The sequence below is a fragment of the Pyrus communis genome, chromosome 5 (assembly GCF_963583255.1).
Source record: "Pyrus communis chromosome 5, drPyrComm1.1, whole genome shotgun sequence".
Classification (NCBI taxonomy): Eukaryota; Viridiplantae; Streptophyta; class Magnoliopsida; order Rosales; family Rosaceae; genus Pyrus; species Pyrus communis.
The window spans coordinates 28,395,796-28,418,950 of NC_084807.1; the positions used below are offsets into that span (position 1 = coordinate 28,395,796).

Here is a 23,155-nt window from a genome sequence, read left to right on the forward strand (position 1 = left end):
CATTTCGTGCTGCTGCGACTTGAAGAAACAGGCAAAAGCAAAATCCACTTCTCTCGTCTTCTTCCCTCTTCACTCTTCGTTTCCAACTTCAATCCCCCGCCACCGCACCACTTTCACTCTCTAAATCCGGCGGCGCCCGGATCAGGTATTTACTCTCTCTCTAGAAATTTCTCTCAGTTTTGATTTGTAATTTGATTGGCGATCGAATATGTGGGTAGCTTTGATTTGATTTAGGGTTTTAGCATACGGAAACAATCACCATTTCCTTCGGGATGTATTCGTTCTGGTTGTTTCTGCTGTCAAATTTCAAGCTTGCAGAAAAACCCTAGCTGCCATTGTGGATATTGTTGTTAATTAAAATAAATTGGATTTTCGGAGATAATGAAAGGGAAAATTTGGATTAATGTTGCAGCTGCAGGTTAACTTTACTGTAATTTAGTGAGTTAGTTGGTTTGTATAGTTTCGTTCTGGGATTGTATACAAAAGGTAGAGGAAAGCGAAAGAAAATGGTTGTTTTTAGGGTTTAGGAAGAAGAAATATGTCTGTTGTTTGGGTTTTATTGAGGCTCTTTCGTTTCTCCTGTTTTCGGTGATTTTGGATTTACATTTGAGACTGCGGCTTCAACATCGTTGTTAAGGAATTTCGGTTCTGAGTGCTTGTTCATTTTCACCAAGAAAATATGGCTTTTATTGAGTGCTTGTTCATTCTGTCGGTATTTAGGATTTAAGTCATTAATTTCCTTTACTTCTTCTGTGGTTTGGCAGAGAACCTCAAGAGTTAAAAAATGGCTGGCCAAGCTGCAAAATCTGTGGCAAAGACAATTGCAGAGTACCAGTACCCGTGGCGTGAGAAGTTGACTAAATACAGAACCGAGCTATCCAAGGGCGTGTGGGGCTACTGGCATCTAGGGGCATGGAAGCCGCTTGGAATCAGTGCTCGTCATCGAGCTAAAATTCGAAGGGAAGTCCTCCTTGCGGGAGAGGACTGGCCATATGACCCGGCGAGGAAAGAAATGAAAACCAAGAGGAAAGGGCACAAGGTTGACAGGATAGCTAAGGAGAAACGGGAGAACACTGAGAGGCTGATGGCGAAGATGCCACAAATGCTGGCCGATTTCAAGAAGCGCAAGTGGGAGAAGAAGATGAAGGAAGAAGAGAAAGCCAAGGACTGATCGTGTCTGTGACGATGATGTTGGTGTAGTTTTTGCCTGCGTCTTGAATGTTTGCTAGAGCTACTAGAAGATAGATGTGTCCGAATCATCAGTGTATGAATGCCGACTTTTTGTTCTGTTGGCTTTTGTTTTACTTTTAAAACCTCATTGATCACAAGGGGTAACATCTTTTCGTGCAACTTTTTCCCGTTTAAGTTCATAAATCACCAGTTGGATCAAGCCTGTGTTAGAACTGAGGTATATATTTTGAGAATTGCAAATCCAATCGCTGACCATAGAAAGGAATCGATTTTCTTCGGTTGTTGCAATGGCTTGTGTTTGGATTTATCTTTCTATATGTCTCATGTTCATGTCAATTCACGAGCTGATTGACGAGAGATTTTTCAGTGTGATCGGCACATGAAATGGTACATCACGTGTTACTATACAAATGGTGGTACATCACGTGGTACCATCCATGTTCCCGTCAGGGCCGTCACAATGAAAAATTTCTCTTGAAAAAGTTAAACAGTGGTAATTGTTTACAGTACACACATGGTGGCCAATTCTAAAAATTAAAAAAAAAAAAAAAAAAACAAAAAAATTGTTTGAAAGGTTCTACCGAGATTTGAACTCGGGTTACTGGATTCAGAGTCCAATGTCCTGACCACTAGACCATAGAACCTTGTTGTCAACAACGCCTACTATTTTATTATTTAGCTCCTTTCTAAGGGAAAAAGCACGTCAAAGATTCCGATGAATCACAAGGAATAACCATCTGACTTGTCAGACCAAAAAAATAAACAAATGAAAAATGAAATATTTTGAGCTGATCAGATGTGGCCGTGTAAGTACAGGAGCTCCACATAGATTTAAGTTGTGCGAGCGGTTGTAATACATATTAAAATTTTAATGTTTTAGACCAATAATGCAATGTCATCGATACAATTTTCTTTATAATGTTACATATTTTCGTACATTAACTTCTGCCAACCTGAAAGCTCATGAGTTTGTCTCTTAAATGACAAGTTCGAAACCAAATTATAATTGAAAGATCACCGGGATGGTTCCACCCCCACATTTTCATTCCTGCTGGATGCCCGCATCAAGTGAGAAATATGAGGGTGAGGTTTCGTCCCATCGATGTGCCAATTTTCACTTCCTTTCTTTAGCGGTGCTAATTTATCAGCAGTTCTCATTTTCTTCTCTCTTTGCTTCCGGAAAAACACAGATCCAAGGAAGATAAATTGGAGGTAGTGTTAATTTGGATCGGTCCTGGAGCTCATCGTTAGGTGGCTTTGCATCCCGAACAATCTGATCGTAATAATAAGTTAAATTATTCGTTTTGCATGCATGCATGCAGCAATATGATCATATGATTTATACGTATTGTGTCTCGTTGCAGCAAACGTCTATATTTCTGTACATCAGTAAGAATTATACCTTCACAGAAGCAAGAATGTGTGCGCTGAATGATTTTGCTGCTTTCAGGAGAAGAAGATGGCGCTCTACGCCGCGAGTGATGCTATAACTGAAGCCGAAAATCTAACGTCGACAAATGAGTGAGTGATCTTTCTCCGGAGGACTTCATTATCTAACGCCGAAAAATAGTAGTCTGATTGTTTTCTGTTCACGGAGTCTGATTGTTTCCGGCGACCCTGCTGTTCATTAAACGGGGCGTGGGAGCTTAGGAGGAGCGGCCGTTCCAATTGGAAGTGCCAGTCGGAGATGAAGGCTCGAGTGCTTGTAGAGTTTTAGGATTATGAAGCTCAACGCAAGGGCTTTTAGAGAAGTGGTCATTGGTTTCTTTAGGTCATAATCTTCATTCTTTTTCGTGTAATCTTTGCCTTCTTAGATGTTGCGTTGTAGAGACAACTATTTCATGTAAAGTTTTAAATGATAACGTTTTGAGATTTTTTTTTTTTTTTTTTTTTTTTTTTTTGTAAATAAGCCCCTCAAAACTTTCTCGGTTATATTACGGTACAATTTTGACCAAGTTAACTAACATTTTTATGCTTATAGATTTAAATTTATAACACGAAACAATCTAGTTTAAAGATTCGTTTGAAATTACTTTTAAAATAACTGAAAACCTTTTTTGTCAAAATATTTTGAAAATCAATCTTTAGTAAAAATGCAAGTAAATTAAAAAAAAAATACTTGAAATGCTTTCGATAAGAAACATTGTCTCTACTGAAAGCGTTTTTGATTATTTTGAAAATACTTTCAAGGGGGTCAAAATTTTAAACAAGACGTGATGAAATAGAAAATCGATCAAACCTCAAAGCCCTGTTCTGTAAATTCAGATATTTTCATTGTCTTTCTTGCAAGTTAAAAGAACAGTCGAGGTGGAATATCAAATCTCTCTACTTTCCTTTGTTCTCTTCTTCCAAGTTTCAATTTCCAATTCCACCATCAAAATTCCCTCACCATACACTCTTCCCAAAATCTCAGATAAACATATTTGAATTCACCCCCAAATTTCCCAAGCCACTCTTCAAGCTTTCATTTTTCACCCAAAAAATCCATGTGTCGATCCTAATTTTCCCTCGTTTTCTTTCATTTCCCGTCGTTTTCCCGGAAAAGTCCTCTCGCCCGCAATGGCCGCGGCGCTCAGATCCAAGCCCTCCAGAGACACGGCGTCGTCCGCCGTCTCCCAATTCAGGTACTTCGTCTTTAATTACATGCACGCCGGCCGGGTGGCAAGCTCTCACTATGCCCACCGCACCAAGAACGACGACTTGTTCATGAACACGCCCTACCACTTCACTTCCTTCAAGCCGGTGTTGCTCGGCGGCAACTTTGTCGAAAAGGGTTCGCAGATTTTCGATCACCCTAGAGCTTCCCAGAGAGCCAGCAAGAATAGTGATAAGAATTGGGGACGAAAGTTGAGCAGCAGCAGGTGTAACGGTGTTATGTCGTCTCAGGGGGACCCGCCGGAGGTGTGGTCCGGTGATGGAATTGTGGTTCGGGCCGCTCCCGGCTCGAATTTGGTTCGTGGGGGAGGCGGTGGAAGCGGTCCGAGCCCTGGTTCGGGAGGTGGGTTCGATTCGAATTCGAAGGATGAGAATTGGGGTGGTTCCAAGTTGGGGAAAAATTTTCCTACACCGAAGGAAATTTGTCAAGGGCTCGACAAGTTTGTAATTGGGCAAGAGAAGGCCAAGAAGGTGAGTTTTTACGTTGCCTTTTTTGTTTGTTTTATGGTGTTGAGATATCTGAAAAGTTTAGGGTCCTATTCGAAATTTTTTATTATTTCTCAAAACATTTCTTAAGAACATTTCTTGAAAACAATTTTCTTTAAGACTCAAAAACTTTGGTTCTGCAATTCTTGTAAATTTTGTGCCTTTTCTGTGTGCAGGTACTATCTGTTGCTGTTTACAATCACTATAAGAGGATATATCATGAGTCCCTGCAGAAATGGTCAGCTCCATATCCATATACGTATCTTGTTTGAGTCTATGTTTTATATGAAGAAGAATCATTTCGTAGCTTGAGGGTATTTGTACTAAACATATATCATTGGCTTTAACTAGAAGTCATGAAAAGTTATAGTCAGTTTAGTTTTGGTTTCTACTTATAACCCGACCTACCGACTGATGCTAGCTCCTGCTTTTAACATGCTTCTTATTGGGAAATTAGGTCTGCAGGAGATTCAAGTAACGGCAAAGTAGATGCAATGGATGATGATAGAGTGGAGCTTGAAAAAAGTAACATTCTTTTAATGGGGCCAACAGGCTCAGGTAATTTAGAATGATTCTTGAAACTGCTATGTACATTTTCACTACGAGGTAGAATGTTGAATGACTGCTAAGATTTTCTGTGTGTCAAAATTTAAAATTGCGGTTAGATGAGATGCCAAAAGGCCTGGAGACCCCTATGTCCAAGTTGCATTTGTCTGTATCTTATCCATGGATGTTGCATGTATTTGCGTTATAGCTGGAGTTTTGTGTCTTTAGTGCTTTCTTGTTTGGATGTCTTTTAATTGTCTGCTTTTGAAGTGTTCATTAGTCTGTTGATTTGGTTACTGGTCTCACTTGTTCTCTTTGATGCTCTTTCAAGGACAGGGAAGACACTACTTGCCAAAACCTTGGCACGGTTTGTGAATGTTCCATTTGTTATTGCAGATGCAACAACATTAACTCAGGTAAGTTTTGTTACTCTTTGTTGTTGTTTGTAATTTGAGTTCATTTGTAATTGTTAGTTGTTTTTCCTTTAGCATTAAATTTGAAGTCACTATGCTCTATGCAATGATCAGCCTTGGATGTTTTTTGTAAACACTGCCTTCATGGTCCCTAGAATATTCATCGTACATGCATGGTTTTTTATTTAGGTTCTTGTCCAATTTCTGTTGCATGTTCTGAGAACTGTAAGAGTTTAATATGGATTCAATGGCATTGTTCCTGTCATTACGGTGGCCATGACACAACGTTGTTACTTGCAGGCAGGATATGTAGGGGAAGATGTGGAATCAATTTTATACAAACTCCTTACGGTAAATTTTCTTGAGCATATTCCATTTGTGTCCGTCTGAATTTTGTGATTTGATAGCCTATGCTCCGTATCAAGGGCTCTCTTTGGCGTCACATGTGCATTTCATTGTTAATTGCTTTCTGCTTATTGCGATTAATATTGGAATTGCAACAAGCATTACCTAGTGTTGAAACCATGTTTCATGCTTATGGTTTCATACATATATTTAAAAGTCTGTGAGAAACGTAAACATGTTTTAATTGTTTTATGCCATAATTCTGCGGGGAAATTTGAAAGTTGTTTTTTGGCCATAACCTTAGGTATGACTTACCGAGTTCCCACTTATCATGAATTTTTTCTTGGAACTTGCACTTATATGCTTATATTGCTTGGTAATCCCAAGTTCATCTATGTTCTTCTGTATTCAATGCCAGGTTGCCGATTATAATGTAACAGCTGCACAGCAGGGAATTGTTTATATTGATGAAGTTGACAAGATTACTAAAAAGGTGTGTTTTTACGTTCATCTCTCTCTCTCTCTCTCTCTCTCTCTCTCTCTCTCTCTGTCTTTGTGGAAGAAGTTTTCTACTCTTATATATGTACTGACATCTGCTCTTATTTTGCAGGCTGAGAGCCTAAATATTAGTAGGGATGTATCTGGGGAGGGTGTTCAACAGGCATTACTTAAGATGCTGGAAGGGACCGTAAGTGAACGTTTTACATAATTCGGTAGTACTGATGCTAGCAGGCATCATGGAGATGGCATCTTGGCTAAGTCAGGACCCATCTGGGGATATTCTGTACGCAGTCATAGATGTCTCCTTTATGATTTGGATTCATTTAAACAACTATAATCTATGCGCGTTTAATTCTTTGTATTCTGATCTGAGGAGTTCTTATGATCTAGGTTGTCAATGTTCCTGAGAAGGGAGCTCGAAAGCACCCTAGAGGTGAAAACATTCAGGTATTTCAGTGGCTGAAGATATATGTCTCAGTTACCTACATATTATTGTAAACTGCACTGGCTCATAAATACAATTACATATTGATAATAATCATAAATAAGCCTATTCTGCTATTCTTTAAGACTTAACTAGTGCTTAGTCCAGCAAATATCTTTGTATATTATGTTTGACTGATTTTCAGTTGGGTAGATCAGTGAAAATTGGTTCGTAATTCTATTCTCTTTCTTCACAGATTGACACAAAGGATATTCTCTTCATATGTGGCGGTGCCTTTATTGACTTAGAGAAAACAATCTCAGAAAGGTAATTCTATACCCCAACACTGAAATTATGCTATCTTCTGGTTTTCTTTCTCTCTCTCTAAAATGTTTTATGCCTTTTGCTTGTCCTACAGACGCCAAGATTCCTCTATTGGGTTTGGTGCTCCCGTTAGGGCAAATATGAGGACTGGTGGTGTTACAGATGCTGCTGTTACATCATCCTTATTGGAGATTGTAAGTTCCCATCAGTTTTGAATTAACAAGTAACAGTTTATATAGGCTTCCTTCTATTTTCATGTCTTCGTTAGAAATCTATAAATATATGAAAACTGGTTTCTTTGACAGGTTGAAAGTAGTGATCTTATTCGATATGGTTTGATACCTGAATTTGTTGGCCGGTTTCCCATCCTTGTCAGTTTGTCTGCACTAACAGAAAATCAATTGGTTGAGGTAATACTTTGCATTGCATTCTTTTTATTTTCGTAGAAACAGCTCCGCCATCTATGTCATTTGCACAACCATTTTTAATCTCAGAAAGCGAGTGTATGGATTGATGGCTAATGATTCATATTATACATTGCCGATGAGCTTTGAATAAGTCCTTACTTATCCGTCCTGTAATTTGAATATTTTTCCCCTTTGAGAGGAAACATGTATGGTATGACTAATTTTAGTCGAAATGACGGTGTATTATTCTAGTCGTGCTTAGAGCTTTTACAAGTACCCTTTATTATTATTATTTTTTTGTTTAATGTTATTTGTTATATCTACTGTCCCATGTGTTTCTTAGCGGCAAATATGTTTTGTAGGTCCTGACAGAGCCAAAAAATGCCCTAGGGAAACAATACAAAAAGATGTTCCGAATGAATGGGGTAAGTAATTCTTCTCTACATTATAGAGGCATTCACACTTCAAGGTCATTTGTTCAACATGCTGGTTTTGTTTACTTCTAATGATATCTTTGCTTGTTTATGTCCGATTTACAAAGTTGGTTGTCCCATGCAATTTTCTCACTTCCATGATTCGCAATCAATTGGTTCTTAGCTAAATTGCTTGTGCTTTACTTCTCTCAGGTCAAACTGCATTTCACAGTAAGTGCCTTGAGATTAATTGCTAGAAAGGCAATATCAAAAAACACCGGGGCTCGTGGCTTACGGGCTATTTTAGAAAATATATTGATGGACGCCATGTATGAGGTACTCTAACCTTCTCCTTGAATCTTTTGCATCTTTGTGAGTCTTTTGGTATGTCATAGATGCTTGAATTCTCGTTGTATCTTTTTCAGATTCCCGATGTTAGAACAGGCGATGACATAATAGACGCAGTTGTAATCGATGAAGAAGCCGTTGGCTTGGACGGCAAGGGATGTGGAGCTAAAATCCTTTATGGCAAGGGTGCATTGGATCACTATCTTTCGCAGAATAAGCCGAAGGATGTAGAGGTGCGTATTTCTCGTATTCGTCAATAAAATCCTGCTTTCAGTTTACAACCCACGTGTTTTTATACGCTAACGCCTTGTTCTCGTCTAGCAGATTGCAGCCAAGGAGGGTTCCGATGGAGAGCCGGAGGCGGAAACAGAGCTTTCTTCCGTTGTTGCTAGCATGTAAACATATTTTTTGTTGGACCTTATTTTGTGTCCCCAACTCACAATCTTGTACATAATAAACATTAGATTAATAATCAGATAAGCATTATGTATGATTTTTTAAGGGTGGCGTTATCCATACACCGCTTTTACTTTCCACACACTCTTCACAACAAAACTTGTCATTAACTTGTAATCAGAAATGGAGCTTGAGGATGCAAAACAGACAATAAATCGGAAATTATACCTATTTTCGCTCACAAATTAGAAGAATGCTAGAAATCTTCTCATTTTATATATTTTCCTTCGGCTCTCTTTCTTATCCTGCACGTTGCATGATGGTCCGGATATAGATAGACCATGTTATTTATAGACCAAGTTATTTACTTAAACACTAATATATAGATAGATCATGTTATTTATCTCTTGCACATTTTTCATAATTTTTTACCGTTCAGATCAAATGAATTGAAGAAGATAAACAGACAAGTATTAGCAAGAGCGGAGAAGTGTGAAGGGATGCGTGTAGCACTACTTAATGTAAATCGAACGATTAAACGATATTTGATTTGTTGATTGCTTGAATAATTGATTTTAAAAGATGATGTACTAGATTAGAAGGTAAGAAGGAATCAAGAGTGCAAATTGGCCACGTGTCATGTGTGTGGCACAAAGCGTAGAACCAAACCGTATATGCGTCATTACGATATTTTTCTAATCAAATCATAAACGAATTGTCCCGAAACTTTTTGGTTAGGACAATTAACCGGATTAGACAATTAACACAGTCCATAATAGCCGTCCGATTTCAATCCCACTTAATTAATTTTCAGAATCAACGGACACCATCATCTGTCTCTTTTTCTCTCTCCTCACACACAGACAGAGAGAGAGGAGAGAGGAGAGAAGAGAGAGAGAGAGGGAGCGGAGAAGAAAAGAAACCTTTTTTCTTCGGAGAGAGGGGGTTGGAATCCCATCAATCATCTTCCCCCTCCCTCCCTCCCTTTTTTTCCACCTCCCGAAATTTGCCCGGAAAATAATAGGGAAAAAGGAAGGTCTGAGAGAAACCCAGCAATCGGTTCTTCGATTTATGGGTTCGTTTCGGGATTTTGATTAAGTGGGTTTTGGATAATTTTCCATTTTTTTCAATTGGGTTTGGTGAAAAATTCGATCTTTTGGGGGTGTTCGAGGGGAAGAGCGATGGACTTGGAAAGCATCGAGTGTGTGTCGTCCTCAGATGGACTTGATGAGGACGAGATCCATCCCCACCATAACACTCTGCACCCGCATTCTCACCCTCATCAGCACCACCATGAATTTTCCAAGCCCAGAAACAATGTAACTACCAACGCTACCATTGCCGGCCCCACCTCCATCGCTCCCGCCACCAGCGTCCACGAGCTGCTCGAATGCCCTGTCTGCACCAATTCCATGTACCCGCCAATCCATCAGGTAATTTTTCTCTCTATTTTTCCTGCATTTGGTTTTATTTTATTTTTTTGGGTATTGCTAATTTTGTTGCTTGCATTTCTGTTTATTAAGTGGAAATGGAAACTTTATTTTTTGAGTAAATTGATTAATTTGATGTGTTTGCGTTTTCGTTCTATGGATAATCGGTTGTTTGATCGGATTTGTGGAACTAGTCTTTGATTACAGCGTTGTTTTTAGGATTTTGGATAGATGATATATGGTGATTGGGTTTTGTATGTATGAATGAGCATTGTTAACTAGGTCGAGGATCTTTCGGGACGAATCTTTCAGATAGATGATCCGAGCACCGAGCTATGCTGATCTAGTAGTTGAAGTCATGGAATGTGCTAACTAGAGAATGTGAAAAATTGATCAAATTTGTCAAATGCAAGCCCATGACTGTGCAGGGAGGGTGTGTTTCCGAGCTTATATCTGTTGAAGATCCTGGTCTACTAAAATGGCACCAAGTTACGTTTAGGCGGTTCTGGGCTCAATGGATGCCGAAGTCCTGATCTTTCACATACGGAAGATCATGTGACTATTGAAGAATGTCATGGTTCTACTTCTAACTAGTGAGCACCATTGAGATTATCGATCACTCTGCTTTTGTTAAAACTTTAGTACAAGGATTGTGTTGCAATCCAATGAACACGGTTTCCTTACTAACGATATACCGTGTACATTGGAAGTAGCTGAAACTTTTATTTCCAAGACCTCCGTGGCACGTACATAATTGGACGTGCTTATTTCCTTTGGTCTGAACCATAGTTTTCCTTGCATTGGCAAAAGTTTTTATTGAAAGGTGGATATTGGATATTGTATTGCCTTTGCTAATATCATGAGAGGTGTTATTGTATTTGTTTTGAACTGAGCCGTTTTACATAAATTCAAAATTTTCTTATCTGCAGTGCCACAATGGCCACACACTGTGTTCCACTTGTAAGTCGAGGGTGCACAACCGTTGCCCAACTTGTAGACAGGAGCTTGGAGATATTAGGTGTTTAGCTCTGGAGAAGGTGGCTGAGTCACTTGAGTTACCCTGCAAGTATTACTCCTTGGGATGCCCAGAGATATTCCCGTATTACAGCAAACTAAAGCATGAATCAGTGTGCAACTTCAGACCGTATAATTGCCCTTATGCTGGATCGGAGTGCTCTGTTGTTGGAGATATCCCTTTCCTGGTTACCCATCTAAGGGATGATCACAAGGTGGACATGCACACAGGATGCACATTCAACCATCGCTATGTGAAGTCAAATCCTCGGGAAGTAGAGAATGCCACTTGGATGCTAACAGTAAGTGTCGTATTTCTTTTAGGTTGAAGTGAATTGCAATATTATCCGTTGTTCCTTGATGTTGAAATTAAGATTTGCAAGTTTCTGTGGTTCATTTATTGTTTATCCCCCTACTGCCTTTGTCGATGTTTTCTGTTCTATTTAAAATGGTGAAAAACCTATTCTTTTGATCTCATTGGGAGGGCTGCACGCAGTTGATCACCTAATCTGTTTCGGTAAGTAACGTGTTGGCGGATGGGGTTAAATGAGCAGTAGTCCGCCATCCCTTCATTCAAACTATCTCTGCTGTAGAATTGAATACTTTTTATCCAGGACCGCCTGCGTGTTACGGTCATGTTTTGCCTTCTCAACATACTAATACCCGAAACCCTTTTCCAATCAGGTTTTCCATTGTTTTGGTCAATACTTCTGCCTTCATTTTGAAGCCTTCCAGCTCGGCATGGCTCCTGTTTATATGGCATTTCTACGTTTTATGGGTGATGAGAATGAGGCCCGGAACTACAGCTACAGCCTAGAGGTTGGAGCGAATGGCAGGAAACTCATATGGGAGGGGACACCACGAAGTGTCCGTGATAGCCACCGAAAGGTCAGGGATAGCCACGATGGTCTCATTATCCAACGAAACATGGCTCTATTCTTCTCCGGAGGCGACAGGAAGGAGCTGAAGCTGAGAGTTACCGGGAGGATATGGAAGGAACAGCAAAATCAAGATTCTGGGGCGTGCATAGCAAACCTGTGTAGCTAAGACAAATGATTTGGAAAGTTGTAATGTTTGTTGCTTGAGACTGTCGTGTGTTGTACCTGTAACAGCTTGTTCCTGGTACGTTGTAACAAACCGGTTTCTTGAGTTTGGGAAGTTTTCAGCTTTGATAAAATTGTATAACAAGCAGAGGCGTTTTCTTCCTTTTCAATTTGCTTTGTAACATTACTATTAGCATGCATTTGAATCAAGAAACAATTGCAATATCTCTAATTTTTAAGTTATATGAAACGAGGAACCGATTAGATTTCTGCGAGCAATTTGTTCGTACAACTCAAATACTTGCTTCTACGGTGGGAGTTGAACTGATTTCAACAAGCCTTAATAACAAAACTCACTGATTCAAACCGAGAAAAATGATTTATCACAAATTTTCACCAGTTATCTACATTCAAGCGGATACCTGCTCGGTTGCGCTGTCACTTTTGGATTCTGTCTCGACTGAATTTTCGCCTTCTCCACTATGTTCCTCCTGACCAGTCTGTGCAGCTTCACTCGAGGCAGCCTCACTTGCATTTTCTGTGGCCTCTGCAGACCCTGTCTCGGGTTCTTTATTCCCGAACAACTTGGATGGAAGTAAGGAGGCGACAGCAGCTCTTGCACTTCTCTTTGCTGCTTCTGCTGCCTCCAGCTCCTTAGCCTTAGCTTCAGCCTTCTGCCTTTCTTTCTCCTCCATAAGCTTCCCAACTTCGTCCTCTCTCCCTTCCTTTCTCAACAACCCTTTAACAAACTCATGCACCTCCTCATCGAATTCAACCCCATCGTCATCCAGCATTGTATCAACCACATTAAGCACCTCATCGAGTTTCCCAGCATCACTCAACGTCTTCATTATAAACTGATAGCTCGGAATGTCCATCTTGAGCTTCTTCACCATCAAATCGAAAAACAATTTTGCCTCATCAATTTTCCCTACCTTAACCAATCCGTCAGCCAACTTATTATAAACCGCCAAGTTCGGCCTCAGCTTGGCATCAACCATTTTTCTGAAGTACTCGGCTGCATCATCTGGCCTATTCTCCTCGAAACAAGTATCCATCAACAGGACATATGTAAACTCATCTGGATTCACTCCCTTCTCGGGCATTTCTCCATAAAGCTCCTCAGCTTCACTCAGCATCCCATTCTTACACAACTGATCAATCAAATTATTGAAAGACAATGTATCCGGACTACACCTATAGTCTCCCATCTTCCTGAAAACCTCAATGGCATCCTTAAACCTCCCTTGCGCGCAATACCCGCCCACCATCACATTAAAGCTTCCCAAATTCACAGCCAAGCGCCTCGGTGGGTTATGCTCCTGGATCATCCTATCAAACAACCTCAAGGCCTCATCAAACTTGCCATTCTTGCTCAATGCATCCAAAACCGAATTATAAGCCACCGCGCTCATCTTCACCTTGGAACTCTCCCCCACAGCCTCATCATAACACTCCATGGCCTCCTTCTCCATCTCCCTCATGAAATACCCCTTCATCAAGTTCCCATACACAACCCCATCTTCCACAACCCCTCCCAACTTCTCCTTCAACTCCTCGAAAAGCTTGAAAACCCCATCCGAATCCGAATTCTTTACACAACCCTGCATCAAATAATGGTAAACAACTGGGTCCGGGGCGAAACCCTTGACATCAATTTCCTCCTTGAGCTCCATAGCCCTGTCCAATTTGTTGTTATCCACTAACCCTTTGATCAAAATCCGATAAGTAGTTGGGGAAGGGTTGAAAGGGGCGTCATTGATCAGCTGCTTGTAGTGTTCCATGGCGGTATCGGGCTTTCGGCAATCCAGATAAGTCTGGAAGATGAGATTGTGAGTGATGATATTGGGGGCAACCCCGGCCTGAGTGATGAAGCGGTGGAGGTTGAGGAGGTCGGAGTACTTGGACTGGCGGAGCTGAGCGGTGAGCACGGCATTGACGGTGAAAATGGTGGGTCGGCAGTTGGAGTAGATGGAGTGGCGAGTGTAGAGAGCTGCCTCCTCGAGATCATTCTGGCGGATGAGGGTGAGAATGCGGTTGTGGAGGTTGAGGCGGTTGCCGGAGAGGGCCGAAACGGGTTCGGGGAGCTTCGGGGCGTTAGGGTTTATTTGGGGTTTTGGGGACTGTTGCTGTTGTTGTTGCTGGTTGCGGTGGAGAGAGGAGAGAGGGGGTTCGAGCCGGAGGCGGCGCTTCCGCTGGCGTCGTTCGGCGGCGGCTTCTTCGGGGGTGGCGAAGGAGAGGAAGCGGAGGGAGATGACGGAGGGTGGCGTTAAACGGCGGCGGATTGGGGGTTTTGCTAGGGTTTTGAGGTGGGCAAGGAAGGTGGGTTTGGAGAGAGCCATTGATTTGGTTCAGAGTTTCAGAGGTTTTGGGATGATGGGGTTCAGGGTTTAGATATTCTGAAATGGAAGAAGGGATTTTGATCAACATGGGATTTGTGCAAAGTGGGCCTTCAACTAAGATTTTAGAATAGGCCCATTCTTTCCTATGCCCACTTTTATCATTAGGCCCATTAATTAACATTTCCCTGTCTTTTGTGTAAAAGCACTCAAGCGCTAATCAGTTAACATGGCATTAATAAAGCATTAATATCACTCAAGTGGTAGTCAGTGTGGCTCGCTTGAATTTTCTTTTAAATTGACTGAAAACGGTTTTGGGAGGTAAAATGGGTGTGCACCCTTCGCAGTTGAAGAAGATTAAAAGATGAAAATTCATGAGCTGTGTGGGAGGTAAATGTGTATCAACAAGTACGTTACTTTTGTGTGTCCAACACACATCACCAGTAACTTAAGACAATTGTCGCTAGTAAGGTCTTCCACAGTAAGCTAGATAAAATGAGTATGATACCAATATATTAAACTTATATAGGAATCACACTTCTATGGTGGACCGAAAAATTTAAGTTTGATACTAAAATAAGTGTCTTTATTATACTGGACTCATGTTAGACTCATGAGTTCATATATCAAACTCATGGATTAGTACCAATATATTGAAACCACACTAGTGTAGCAAAGTGTTACAGAAATCAAACTCAAAATGTCTGATTGCTATATCTCTATCTATCAAACTCATCTAAATCGTTGTAGACGACCTAGATAACTAAAGGACACTTTGTTTTCATCAAATGGGAATACGATATTCCTAATATAGACACAAAGGTTTAACTATTGTTCTCAAAATCACCGTCTAGACGTTAGGCAATTGACCACTATCTTGATCAATCTCTAGGCGTTTGAAAATTTTAAAAAGATGCCTAGACCTGCTTTGGCACCCACACACTCGGTCTCATCTAGGCATTGGTCTAGGTCACAATTCTCACTTAGACAAAAAATATATAACTTTCATTTTGCATTTTATTTTTTTAATAAATTGCAAGAGACTTGTTGAATACTTAGATGAACACACATTATGTACTTGTTCCTCATGTTTTCATTATATTCTAATATTTTATAATCTATATGTTATTATATTTTGTAGTTTATGTATCCATAGGAAATTATGTATTTTTTTTAAATATAAACATATACTTATTTATACAAATATATAATAAATTTACTTAAATCTATCTAATCCGCTTAAACCCCTTTCAACCACCAAGACGTTAGACTCTAGCTCATCGACTGATTGGTGCCTAACCTCGTATTTAACACACACTTCAAGAGCCGCATGTTAAAACACATACTTCAGGAGAGGGATTCATCGAGTGTGTGTCGTCCTCAGATGGACTTGATGAGGACGAGATCCATCCCCAGCATAACACTCTGCACCCGCATTCTCACCCTCTTCAGCACCACCATGAATTTTCCAAGCCCAGAAGCAATGTCACTACCAACGCTACCATTGCCGGCCCCACCTCCATCGCTCCCACCACCAGCGTCCACGAGCTGCCCGAATGCCCTGTCTGCACCATTGCATCACATGCCACGCCGTCCTTTTTGTGTCCACCAAGCATTTCAGGAAATCCCTTTCGCACGTTACGTCGATAACATTCTTAAAATTCTATCAATATCACTCATCATATTGTGTCGTCATATATATCAATATTTATTGACAATGACATGTACGCAACTTGGTTCGGTTGACAATAACAACTTCATCAAGAAGCCATTACAATTGCCACCGAAAAACTAAGCCCACTAAAGGCACAAAATTGGATGAGAAGTGTTCGATGAAATGTCTCAGTGAATAAACAGAATTTATTTTACGCGCTTCGTGCTCTGTTTTATCTAAAAAACTTGAACCTTTAACATTGGACTCACCTAAGATTCGAATCCTAAATCTGCCATTGGTTGATAGGCAGTACAAATATGATAATGTAACGTTAATATATTGACTAAAGTTTGATATCAAATAATCTCAATATCATGCATGTTGCATTTTTAATATTACACCCATCAACTTCGATTAAATTTTTTAATACCATTAACACCTTACTCTCTTCTTCATTTTTTTTAAATAATTAATTGATAAGGATGTCTCAAAAAATAAAAAAATTATTTACACTTTAAAATTTCATTTTGTACTCTTAAAAAGATTTCTAATAATTCAGTTGTCAAATAAATATATTTAAATTTCTTTTCTTTTGAAAGATTGTCAAAAAATAATAATTGTGCGACAAGCTTTTCTATTTCCAATCGAATTGTGACCTTTTCTTTTGGTCGACACACTGTGATCATGAAAGCCAATTATATATATGCATGTTGTTCCTTCACGTGTACTGACGCCATTGCCTAGCCAAGAAAGTTTTGTCTAATGAAAACATTGTTACGGGAATCTGATAATAAAAATTTTACGTGTTATTACATGAGTAGATGTTGGATGATATGATAAATATAACTGTGTATGTCGATTTTAAATATATATGTTGTAATTTGAACAAAATAGTAACGTCATGAGATATTAACAAAAAGGGCCAAAAAAACATTGTATGTTGATGTTTCTATTAGTCGAGCGTGTATATACATGATTATTTTTTGCTTCTGAACTAAAACATTGTTTATGATTTTACATACTTAGCACGCTGGTAGAACTTATGTAGTATATAAAAATATAAGAATGTGAAGAAACATTTCATGAATTTTCTATAATATTATAGTTCAATGTCAATTTTTATACTAATATTATAAAATATTATACCACGAACGTAAGATGTTAATGAGTTGATAAAAAATCTTGCTTCTACAGAAAAATTGAAAGAGAAAAAAACAGGAAGATGGAGGTTCGTGGAGTTTTGGAATTGTCTACGTATATGCTGGAGTAAGCTCCACGTGGGATTTGTCTTATCATCTTTTTGACTTATTTTTATTTCCGTGCGTGATCTCATCCCCAGAAAATATATATAATAATTAACCAATTTCTCCAAACAATCATTATTCAAAAAGGAATAGGATCATATCCGCAACTTTTTGTGAGAATTAATTAATCGTATTTATTTATCGTATATCGTGTAGTTATAAATTATTTTAAAATTTTAATTTAAAATTGAATATAAATAATATCTAACGAAAACTAACTGCACGATATACAATGAACCGAACAAGATTGATTGATCATCGAATCTCCACAAAGAAAATCCGGCGAAGATCCTTGTCCATGTAAAAAGATATTATTTTCAGTACAGCTTGCAATTTGCAACATAAATGTATTTTAGCCGAAAAAAAAAAAATAAATATGTCCTTAGCATAATATATACATAGGGTGTCACATAAGAATATAGGACAGATATGTCATGATACAAAAGGTACGAAAAAGAAAAAGAAAAAGGTCGTGTTAGCAAGAAGGTCCCATCAAATAGTTTAAATAGTTTGCCTTCACAAATATATGGAACCCAGTTCTTTCATTTTTAAGCAAATAAGTGGTGCTTGCTCAAGGAGAATGAGAACCTTACATGCACAAGATAATCTGGTTTCGAGCGATCTAAAATTTGACTCATATACAATGGCATAGATATCTATATAAGTCCAATATCAAATTGTGACTTGGATGTGTTAAATGAGATATTTTTCAGTGTATTCGTTATATAACAATATATCATATGCTATTAAACCAGTAGAGATAAATTTGTAGACGTTCGTATTTCAGAGATATTGAAGAATCTCTCTTTCAAAGGAGGTGAAGTAGAAGTATTTCATGTAGATGTCCTCTCATTTGACAAAGTAGAAAAATAAATGTTCTAAATGTCGCCAATATTATTGTGACAGTCGCCTATTTAACCGTAAAAAATTATCTCTACAAAGACTCAAAATATTAAAGGAGACCACAAATTAGTGTCGCCCAACTCCCAAGTAGTTGAGAATTTTTTTTTTTTTGATTGTTAGGACAGCTACACCCTTCCCATATGGGATCAATTATTCAAATCGCCATCACAACTGGGGATCTCTATGCATTTTCCTTACTTACGGAGGAAGTTCATGTTACCTGGCGTCGGTCGCGTCTGTTTGCTAAGAAATGATGAGGGGAATCTTCTCGTTCTGGTACAATATTTTATAACAATGACATAAAATTGACGTTAAATTGTAATGTGACAGAAAAAATCTTTAAGAATCTCACTATTGATGTTAAATAGTGCGGTGATAGAAAATCAATGAAGAGTTTCATTTGAGAGACGCCCTTTAGCATTTCTCTTTTGCTAATGATGATTAACAATCCCATCCTACCCGACTAAAAGTCATCTGTCAATGTTGGACTTTCGGTCGCCAACCAAACGCTTTCGCAATTAATTTAGTCTACATTTTTTAATTCGTAACCACACCGTTGTATTAAAAAAGTTCCATAAAAAATTGTTGATAACATGATATTTTCTATTTCGTTTTTTTATTTTAACTAAATAGAAAAAAGACGTAGGGGATGATAAAAAAATGAAGGTTGTCGTAAGCAAGAAAGAGCAATGCAGATCACAAATCTTATAAAAATGGGGTTAGATGAACCCTTAAATAAGTAAGAAAAAAATAAGGTAATAAAAAAAAAAGAAAGAAAGAAAGATTTGGACGCATGCATATGCCCAGTGGCGCCTCTCTCTTTCTCTCTCTCCCCCTCTCTCTCTCACAAATCGTTTATAAATTCACAAGTAGCAGCCACAGTTGGCAAATTGTAACGTTGAAAACTATACGAGGAAAGCTCTTGAATTTAGAGAGAGATAGAGGGGGGAGAGAGAGAGAGAGACGGGTAAGTTGCTCGGCTCCATATCGACGGAAGCTGAGAAAACTAGGAATTTTTTACAGTTTTACGACAAAGATTTGTATTTGGAGACAGGCAGAAAGAGTTAATCTTCAAAAGCATTAATATAAACACCTCACGTAATTTACTCTTTGGAATTGCACTCTCTCCTCGCAGGTCAGCTCTCGTTTTGCTCTCCAAAGTTTTATTTTTTGTCACTTTTTTTTCTTCATGTTCTTGAATCAAGATTGAAGCTTTTTTCGACTTTTGAGCCGTTCGTTGGGTAAATGGAACTGGGTGCTGCTCCTTTTTTGTTTTTGTTTGTAATTGTGTTGGTTTTCATTTGGTTTTTGTTTGGTTGCCGAGAAAATCTGGGAAAATTGATCACCGACTTTGAATTTGGTTGCTACTGATGAATATTCCTAGCGATTAGATTTTGCATCTTTTTCTACTTTAAGGTAAAATAATCTAAACTGTGAAGAGGGGATTCGAATTCAATTGCAAAGTAAAGCACATCCATTCTAGTCAAAGCAGCTACGCTCACGCATGCCAATCACCTTTTTATGTTGGTTAATGAATGGTTTAATTTTCTGGATGAAAATTGAAAGCATGATGCCGATGAGCATATTTTTGATAATAAGAAAGACAATTTAATGCAATGCTGAATGTCATGATTTTTATGTTGGTTAATTCTAGAGAAAATATCTATTTAAACCATATTTCGTAATTATTTGATGAGGATTGGTTCACAAAATGCTATCTATAATCTATGTGGTCCCTAGCAACGAAACCGATGTTTGTGTTCTGAGATAATAATGCTCAAACATTTTCTCAGCAAGAACAGTGAGAGTTCGAGAGTCTTGACTTTGTTCTTTAAAAGGTTTTACTTTTGAGATCACTTGTAGCGTGACTAGCACTCAGATTTCAAGGTATTACTGCTAAATTTCGCGTTCGCGCTGCAGATATCTTGGACCGCGAAAAATAAATAACTATTTTATTCGGGTTTTCACATTTGTTTTTGCATTTGAAAGTAGGTAAATTCTTGTTTGACGGCTTGAGTCCCTCTAGAGGAATATAAATAGTTTGGTAATTCGTAATTGTTTGACGGCTTGAGCCTTTATACTGCTTTAAATATCAAGCACCTTACTGGCAATGACCGTGTGTGCGCTTGAAGTGTTTTGAACAAGTTGTGCATTCGAGTCTGATAAAATATTATTGACCGAGTACCATTCTATCGCGATTTGCTGCTAAATTGTTTATATTAAAAAAAATTGAAGATCTTAGCCACCCGTCGTTTGTCTTGCTGATTGTTCAGGAACTCTGAGTGAATTATGTTGGTTTGTTAATGGGCTGCTATTGTTCAAAGGAAGCTAAAACGCCCGGCTATGAGGACCCTGCGACTCTTGCTGCTGCAACACCTTGTAAGCGTGCTTTTTCACCCTTCTACTCTGCTGCAACTTTTCTCGTCTACATCTTCGTACTTCCACTCCTAAACAGTCATAACCAATCAGAGTCATTTTTTTTTTTCCATTAAAGCTGCTTTTGAAGTGATAACAATCTTAGTCATCCATCACCTTTTCATACTGAACTGATAATTTGAGATCAACATGGATGCTGCGAAAGATATTGATCCCATATTCTGCCTCCTGATCATTAGAGATCGGATATTAAGTTACCCAAATGGAGAGTAGTAAATTTGAATGGATTTTTCTTTGTCGCAGTTACTGTGAATGAAGTAGAAGCCTTGTATGAGCTTTTTAAGAAATTGAGCAGTTCGATAATTGATGACGGACTTATCCACAAGGTAGGTTTGCTATAACTTTCAAGATTGGTTTACCTTCACTTATATCATCTCTTGCCAGTCATCAAATGTTTTAGGTGCCAAATATAAGTAATTACTCCAAAATTTCGGGTGTTTATGTTCAACCGAATGGTACTATTCTGTCATCTATCTTTTTTGAGCAGGAAGAATTTCAGCTCGCGCTCTTCAGGAACAAAAATCGAAGGAATCTTTTCGCAGACAGGGTGTGTGATGCCGATTCCTCTTCTCTATTCTCTTAGATTATTTTAGTTCATTCATGCTAAAAGGAGTGTGATGATGGGGCAATATGGGGAGGGAGACTGATGTTCATTTTACGTGTGGAAAATCTCGTGTGTGTTTATTAATAAGTAAACGCTAGCAATTGTTCTTCATCTACAATACATTAATCTTTGGGTGTTCATGTAGATTTTTGACTTATTTGATGTCAAGCGCAATGGGGTTATTGAGTTTGGAGAATTTGTTCGATCATTAGGCGTCTTTCACCCCGATGCACCTGTAGAAGACAAAATTTCATGTAAGAACATTACCCTTATCCCCTATATATCAAACTGCAATCTTCTGCAAGATTATCTTCAATTTTATCTATCTGGAAAAAGAAACAAAATTGAAGACATCTTACTAAAATGTGTTGTCATTTGCTAAGTGACGGTGGGAATTGTTTTGCAGTTGCTTTTAGACTCTATGATCTGAGACAAACAGGGTACATTGAGCGAGAGGAGGTCGGTTTCTTACCAACTTCTTTGTTTTTATCTCCTTCTCTTACAGTTTGATCTCTCTAGATGAAAATCTCTTCTCGTAACTAAGGTAATAGTATTCCATGACAGTTGAAGGAGATGGTGGTCGCACTTTTGCACGAATCAGATCTGGTACTCTCGGATGATGTCATTGAAATGATCGTGGATAAGGTGCGAATTCATATATATACACTGACCCGTACTCTTCTTTGCTCAGTTAGCTGAATGTCCTTAAGTTCTTTGTCTTTTTTATTTCCGCAGACATATAGTGATGCAGATAAGAAAGGTGATGGGCGCATTGATGAAGAAGAGTGGAAGGAATTTGTGTCGAAGCATCCGAATATGATAAAGAACATGACTCTCCCGTACTTAAAGTAAGCAACGTAATTAACTTGAAGTTCGTCAGTCATTAGATACAAAACTCGGGTTTGAATTGTAAAAGTTATCTACATCCTTTAAGAACATGTTTTTTACTGTCACTACCTCAACGTGTTTCTTATTTCCCTTCTTTTTCTTACCATTTTGCAGAGATATAACATTAGCGTTTCCTAGCTTTGTGATGACTTCCGAAGTTGAAGATTCAGAAATGTGAGAGTATCACATGAAAGATGCTCATGTGCCAAGATGGTAATTACTTCGGAGGGCTTTCGAATGAAGCTACTCGCACTTCATGAGGAATAAATTTCTATGGTGACACTTCACCGGCAGATAGAAACCTCGAGTTTAAGATGAAGTTGCGAAGAACTGCTGACGAATTTCATCTAAAAAATTGGATGCTTGTACGAGTTGATCCTTCAATAAAAAATTCTACGGAATTTTAACGAAAAACTTCCGGCACTGTTCACTTTAATGAAAAACCATATTTTTATACTAAAAAGTTAATTATGATACTATTTACTTTATCATTTATTTTGCTCTTGTAGTTAAAACTTAAAATTTTCAAGTCATTTTCATTAGTTTTCTTAATTTTTTAATGGCATTAGCTCAAATAAAAAAAAAAAAGAATTCAAACTTAAATAAAAATTGGGCCCACTGCTATCCAATTTGCTTAACCTCTCAATTCAAAGCTCACATACGTTTTTGTGTGTGCACATTTATGGTAGTTCCCATTTCCATTAGGTTCCTTGAGTCTTCCTCAACCAACTCCTTTTTCTGGTGTTTAGCTGTCTTTAGATGATAACAACAGATGAGGACCCTCAACTCCTTCACATATATGGTTAGTACACTAAACGTGAGAATGTTAAGGATAGTCGCTTTCGTGCGCATATGGCTCCGAGCGTTTATAAAAGTTCAAACTAAGAGCATACTTCTTCAACTTATTATCAATTTTGCATCGAAGAACCGTACATAACTCTACGAAAAATCTTATCACAGAACATTTGATGTAGGAGAAACATTACAAAGGGAGAGCAGAAAACAAAAAGGATCCGAATGACAACGTGACTGCACATACATGTACAGACTATACACTTATCTTTGCCAGCCCTAGATTTGAAGAACCAGTC

At 38.5% G+C, this 23,155-nt stretch overlaps 5 protein-coding genes and 1 non-coding gene across 6 annotated transcripts; 4 read left to right on the top strand and 2 right to left on the bottom strand.

Annotated features, from left to right (window-relative positions):
* Window positions 1–14: 14 nt before the first annotated feature.
* Window positions 15–1,390, top strand: LOC137733367 (uncharacterized). The gene is made up of 2 exons (XM_068472519.1): window positions 15–145; window positions 765–1,390. Exon 2 carries the CDS (start codon window positions 785–787, stop codon window positions 1,169–1,171), a length of 387 nt encoding a protein of 128 aa, XP_068328620.1. The 5' UTR covers window positions 15–145; window positions 765–784; the 3' UTR covers window positions 1,172–1,390.
* A 373-nt stretch (window positions 1,391–1,763) lies between these two features.
* On the bottom strand, window positions 1,764–1,835 carry TRNAQ-CUG (transfer RNA glutamine (anticodon CUG)). Its single transcript has one exon. It is a non-coding gene; the product is annotated as a tRNA-Gln (tRNA).
* A 1,651-nt stretch (window positions 1,836–3,486) lies between these two features.
* On the top strand, window positions 3,487–8,554 carry LOC137733365 (CLP protease regulatory subunit CLPX1, mitochondrial-like). Its single transcript, XM_068472516.1, has 15 exons — window positions 3,487–4,317; window positions 4,509–4,570; window positions 4,790–4,890; window positions 5,215–5,294; window positions 5,592–5,642; window positions 6,055–6,129; window positions 6,247–6,324; window positions 6,528–6,584; window positions 6,818–6,888; window positions 6,980–7,079; window positions 7,191–7,295; window positions 7,655–7,717; window positions 7,919–8,041; window positions 8,131–8,286; window positions 8,378–8,554. Exons 1-15 carry the CDS (start codon window positions 3,751–3,753, stop codon window positions 8,450–8,452), a joined length of 1,764 nt encoding a protein of 587 aa, XP_068328617.1. The 5' UTR covers window positions 3,487–3,750; the 3' UTR covers window positions 8,453–8,554.
* A 791-nt stretch (window positions 8,555–9,345) lies between these two features.
* On the top strand, window positions 9,346–12,106 carry LOC137734903 (E3 ubiquitin-protein ligase SINAT5-like). The gene is made up of 3 exons (XM_068474222.1): window positions 9,346–9,882; window positions 10,809–11,195; window positions 11,578–12,106. The coding sequence occupies exons 1-3, from the start codon at window positions 9,631–9,633 to the stop codon at window positions 11,938–11,940; spliced, it is 1,002 nt and encodes a 333-aa protein (XP_068330323.1). The 5' UTR covers window positions 9,346–9,630; the 3' UTR covers window positions 11,941–12,106.
* A 172-nt stretch (window positions 12,107–12,278) lies between these two features.
* Window positions 12,279–14,316, bottom strand: LOC137734902 (pentatricopeptide repeat-containing protein At3g49240, mitochondrial-like). The gene has a single exon (XM_068474219.1). The coding sequence runs from the start codon at window positions 14,276–14,278 to the stop codon at window positions 12,347–12,349; it is 1,932 nt and encodes a 643-aa protein (XP_068330320.1). The 5' UTR covers window positions 14,279–14,316; the 3' UTR covers window positions 12,279–12,346.
* A 4,738-nt stretch (window positions 14,317–19,054) lies between these two features.
* LOC137734904 (calcineurin B-like protein 4) lies at window positions 19,055–22,502 on the top strand. Its single transcript, XM_068474223.1, has 9 exons — window positions 19,055–19,271; window positions 20,410–20,515; window positions 20,816–20,898; window positions 21,060–21,119; window positions 21,322–21,430; window positions 21,583–21,635; window positions 21,741–21,821; window positions 21,912–22,024; window positions 22,179–22,502. The coding sequence occupies exons 2-9, from the start codon at window positions 20,440–20,442 to the stop codon at window positions 22,240–22,242; spliced, it is 639 nt and encodes a 212-aa protein (XP_068330324.1). The 5' UTR covers window positions 19,055–19,271; window positions 20,410–20,439; the 3' UTR covers window positions 22,243–22,502.
* The last annotated feature ends 653 nt before the right edge of the window (window positions 22,503–23,155 follow it).

Bases quoted from the DNA above. Each gene is read 5' to 3' on its own strand.
- LOC137733367 (XM_068472519.1), top strand. From the start codon at position 785: ATGGCTGGCCAAGCTGCAAAATCTGTGGCAAAGACAATTGCAGAGTAC.
- LOC137733365 (XM_068472516.1), top strand. From the start codon at position 3,751: ATGGCCGCGGCGCTCAGATCCAAGCCCTCCAGAGACACGGCGTCGTCC. The intron at 6,585-6,817 runs GTATTTCAGTGG...CTTTCTTCACAG, and splicing joins CTAGAGGTGAAAACATTCAG to ATTGACACAAAGGATATTCT. The intron at 8,287-8,377 runs GTGCGTATTTCT...CTCGTCTAGCAG, and splicing joins ATAAGCCGAAGGATGTAGAG to ATTGCAGCCAAGGAGGGTTC.
- LOC137734903 (XM_068474222.1), top strand. From the start codon at position 9,631: ATGGACTTGGAAAGCATCGAGTGTGTGTCGTCCTCAGATGGACTTGAT. The intron at 9,883-10,808 runs GTAATTTTTCTC...TCTTATCTGCAG, and splicing joins TGTACCCGCCAATCCATCAG to TGCCACAATGGCCACACACT. The intron at 11,196-11,577 runs GTAAGTGTCGTA...TTTTCCAATCAG, and splicing joins ATGCCACTTGGATGCTAACA to GTTTTCCATTGTTTTGGTCA.
- LOC137734902 (XM_068474219.1), bottom strand. From the start codon at position 14,278: ATGGCTCTCTCCAAACCCACCTTCCTTGCCCACCTCAAAACCCTAGCA.
- LOC137734904 (XM_068474223.1), top strand. From the start codon at position 20,440: ATGGGCTGCTATTGTTCAAAGGAAGCTAAAACGCCCGGCTATGAGGAC. The intron at 20,516-20,815 runs GTAAGCGTGCTT...TCTTTGTCGCAG, and splicing joins TCTTGCTGCTGCAACACCTT to TTACTGTGAATGAAGTAGAA. The intron at 21,431-21,582 runs GTAAGAACATTA...ATTGTTTTGCAG, and splicing joins TGTAGAAGACAAAATTTCAT to TTGCTTTTAGACTCTATGAT.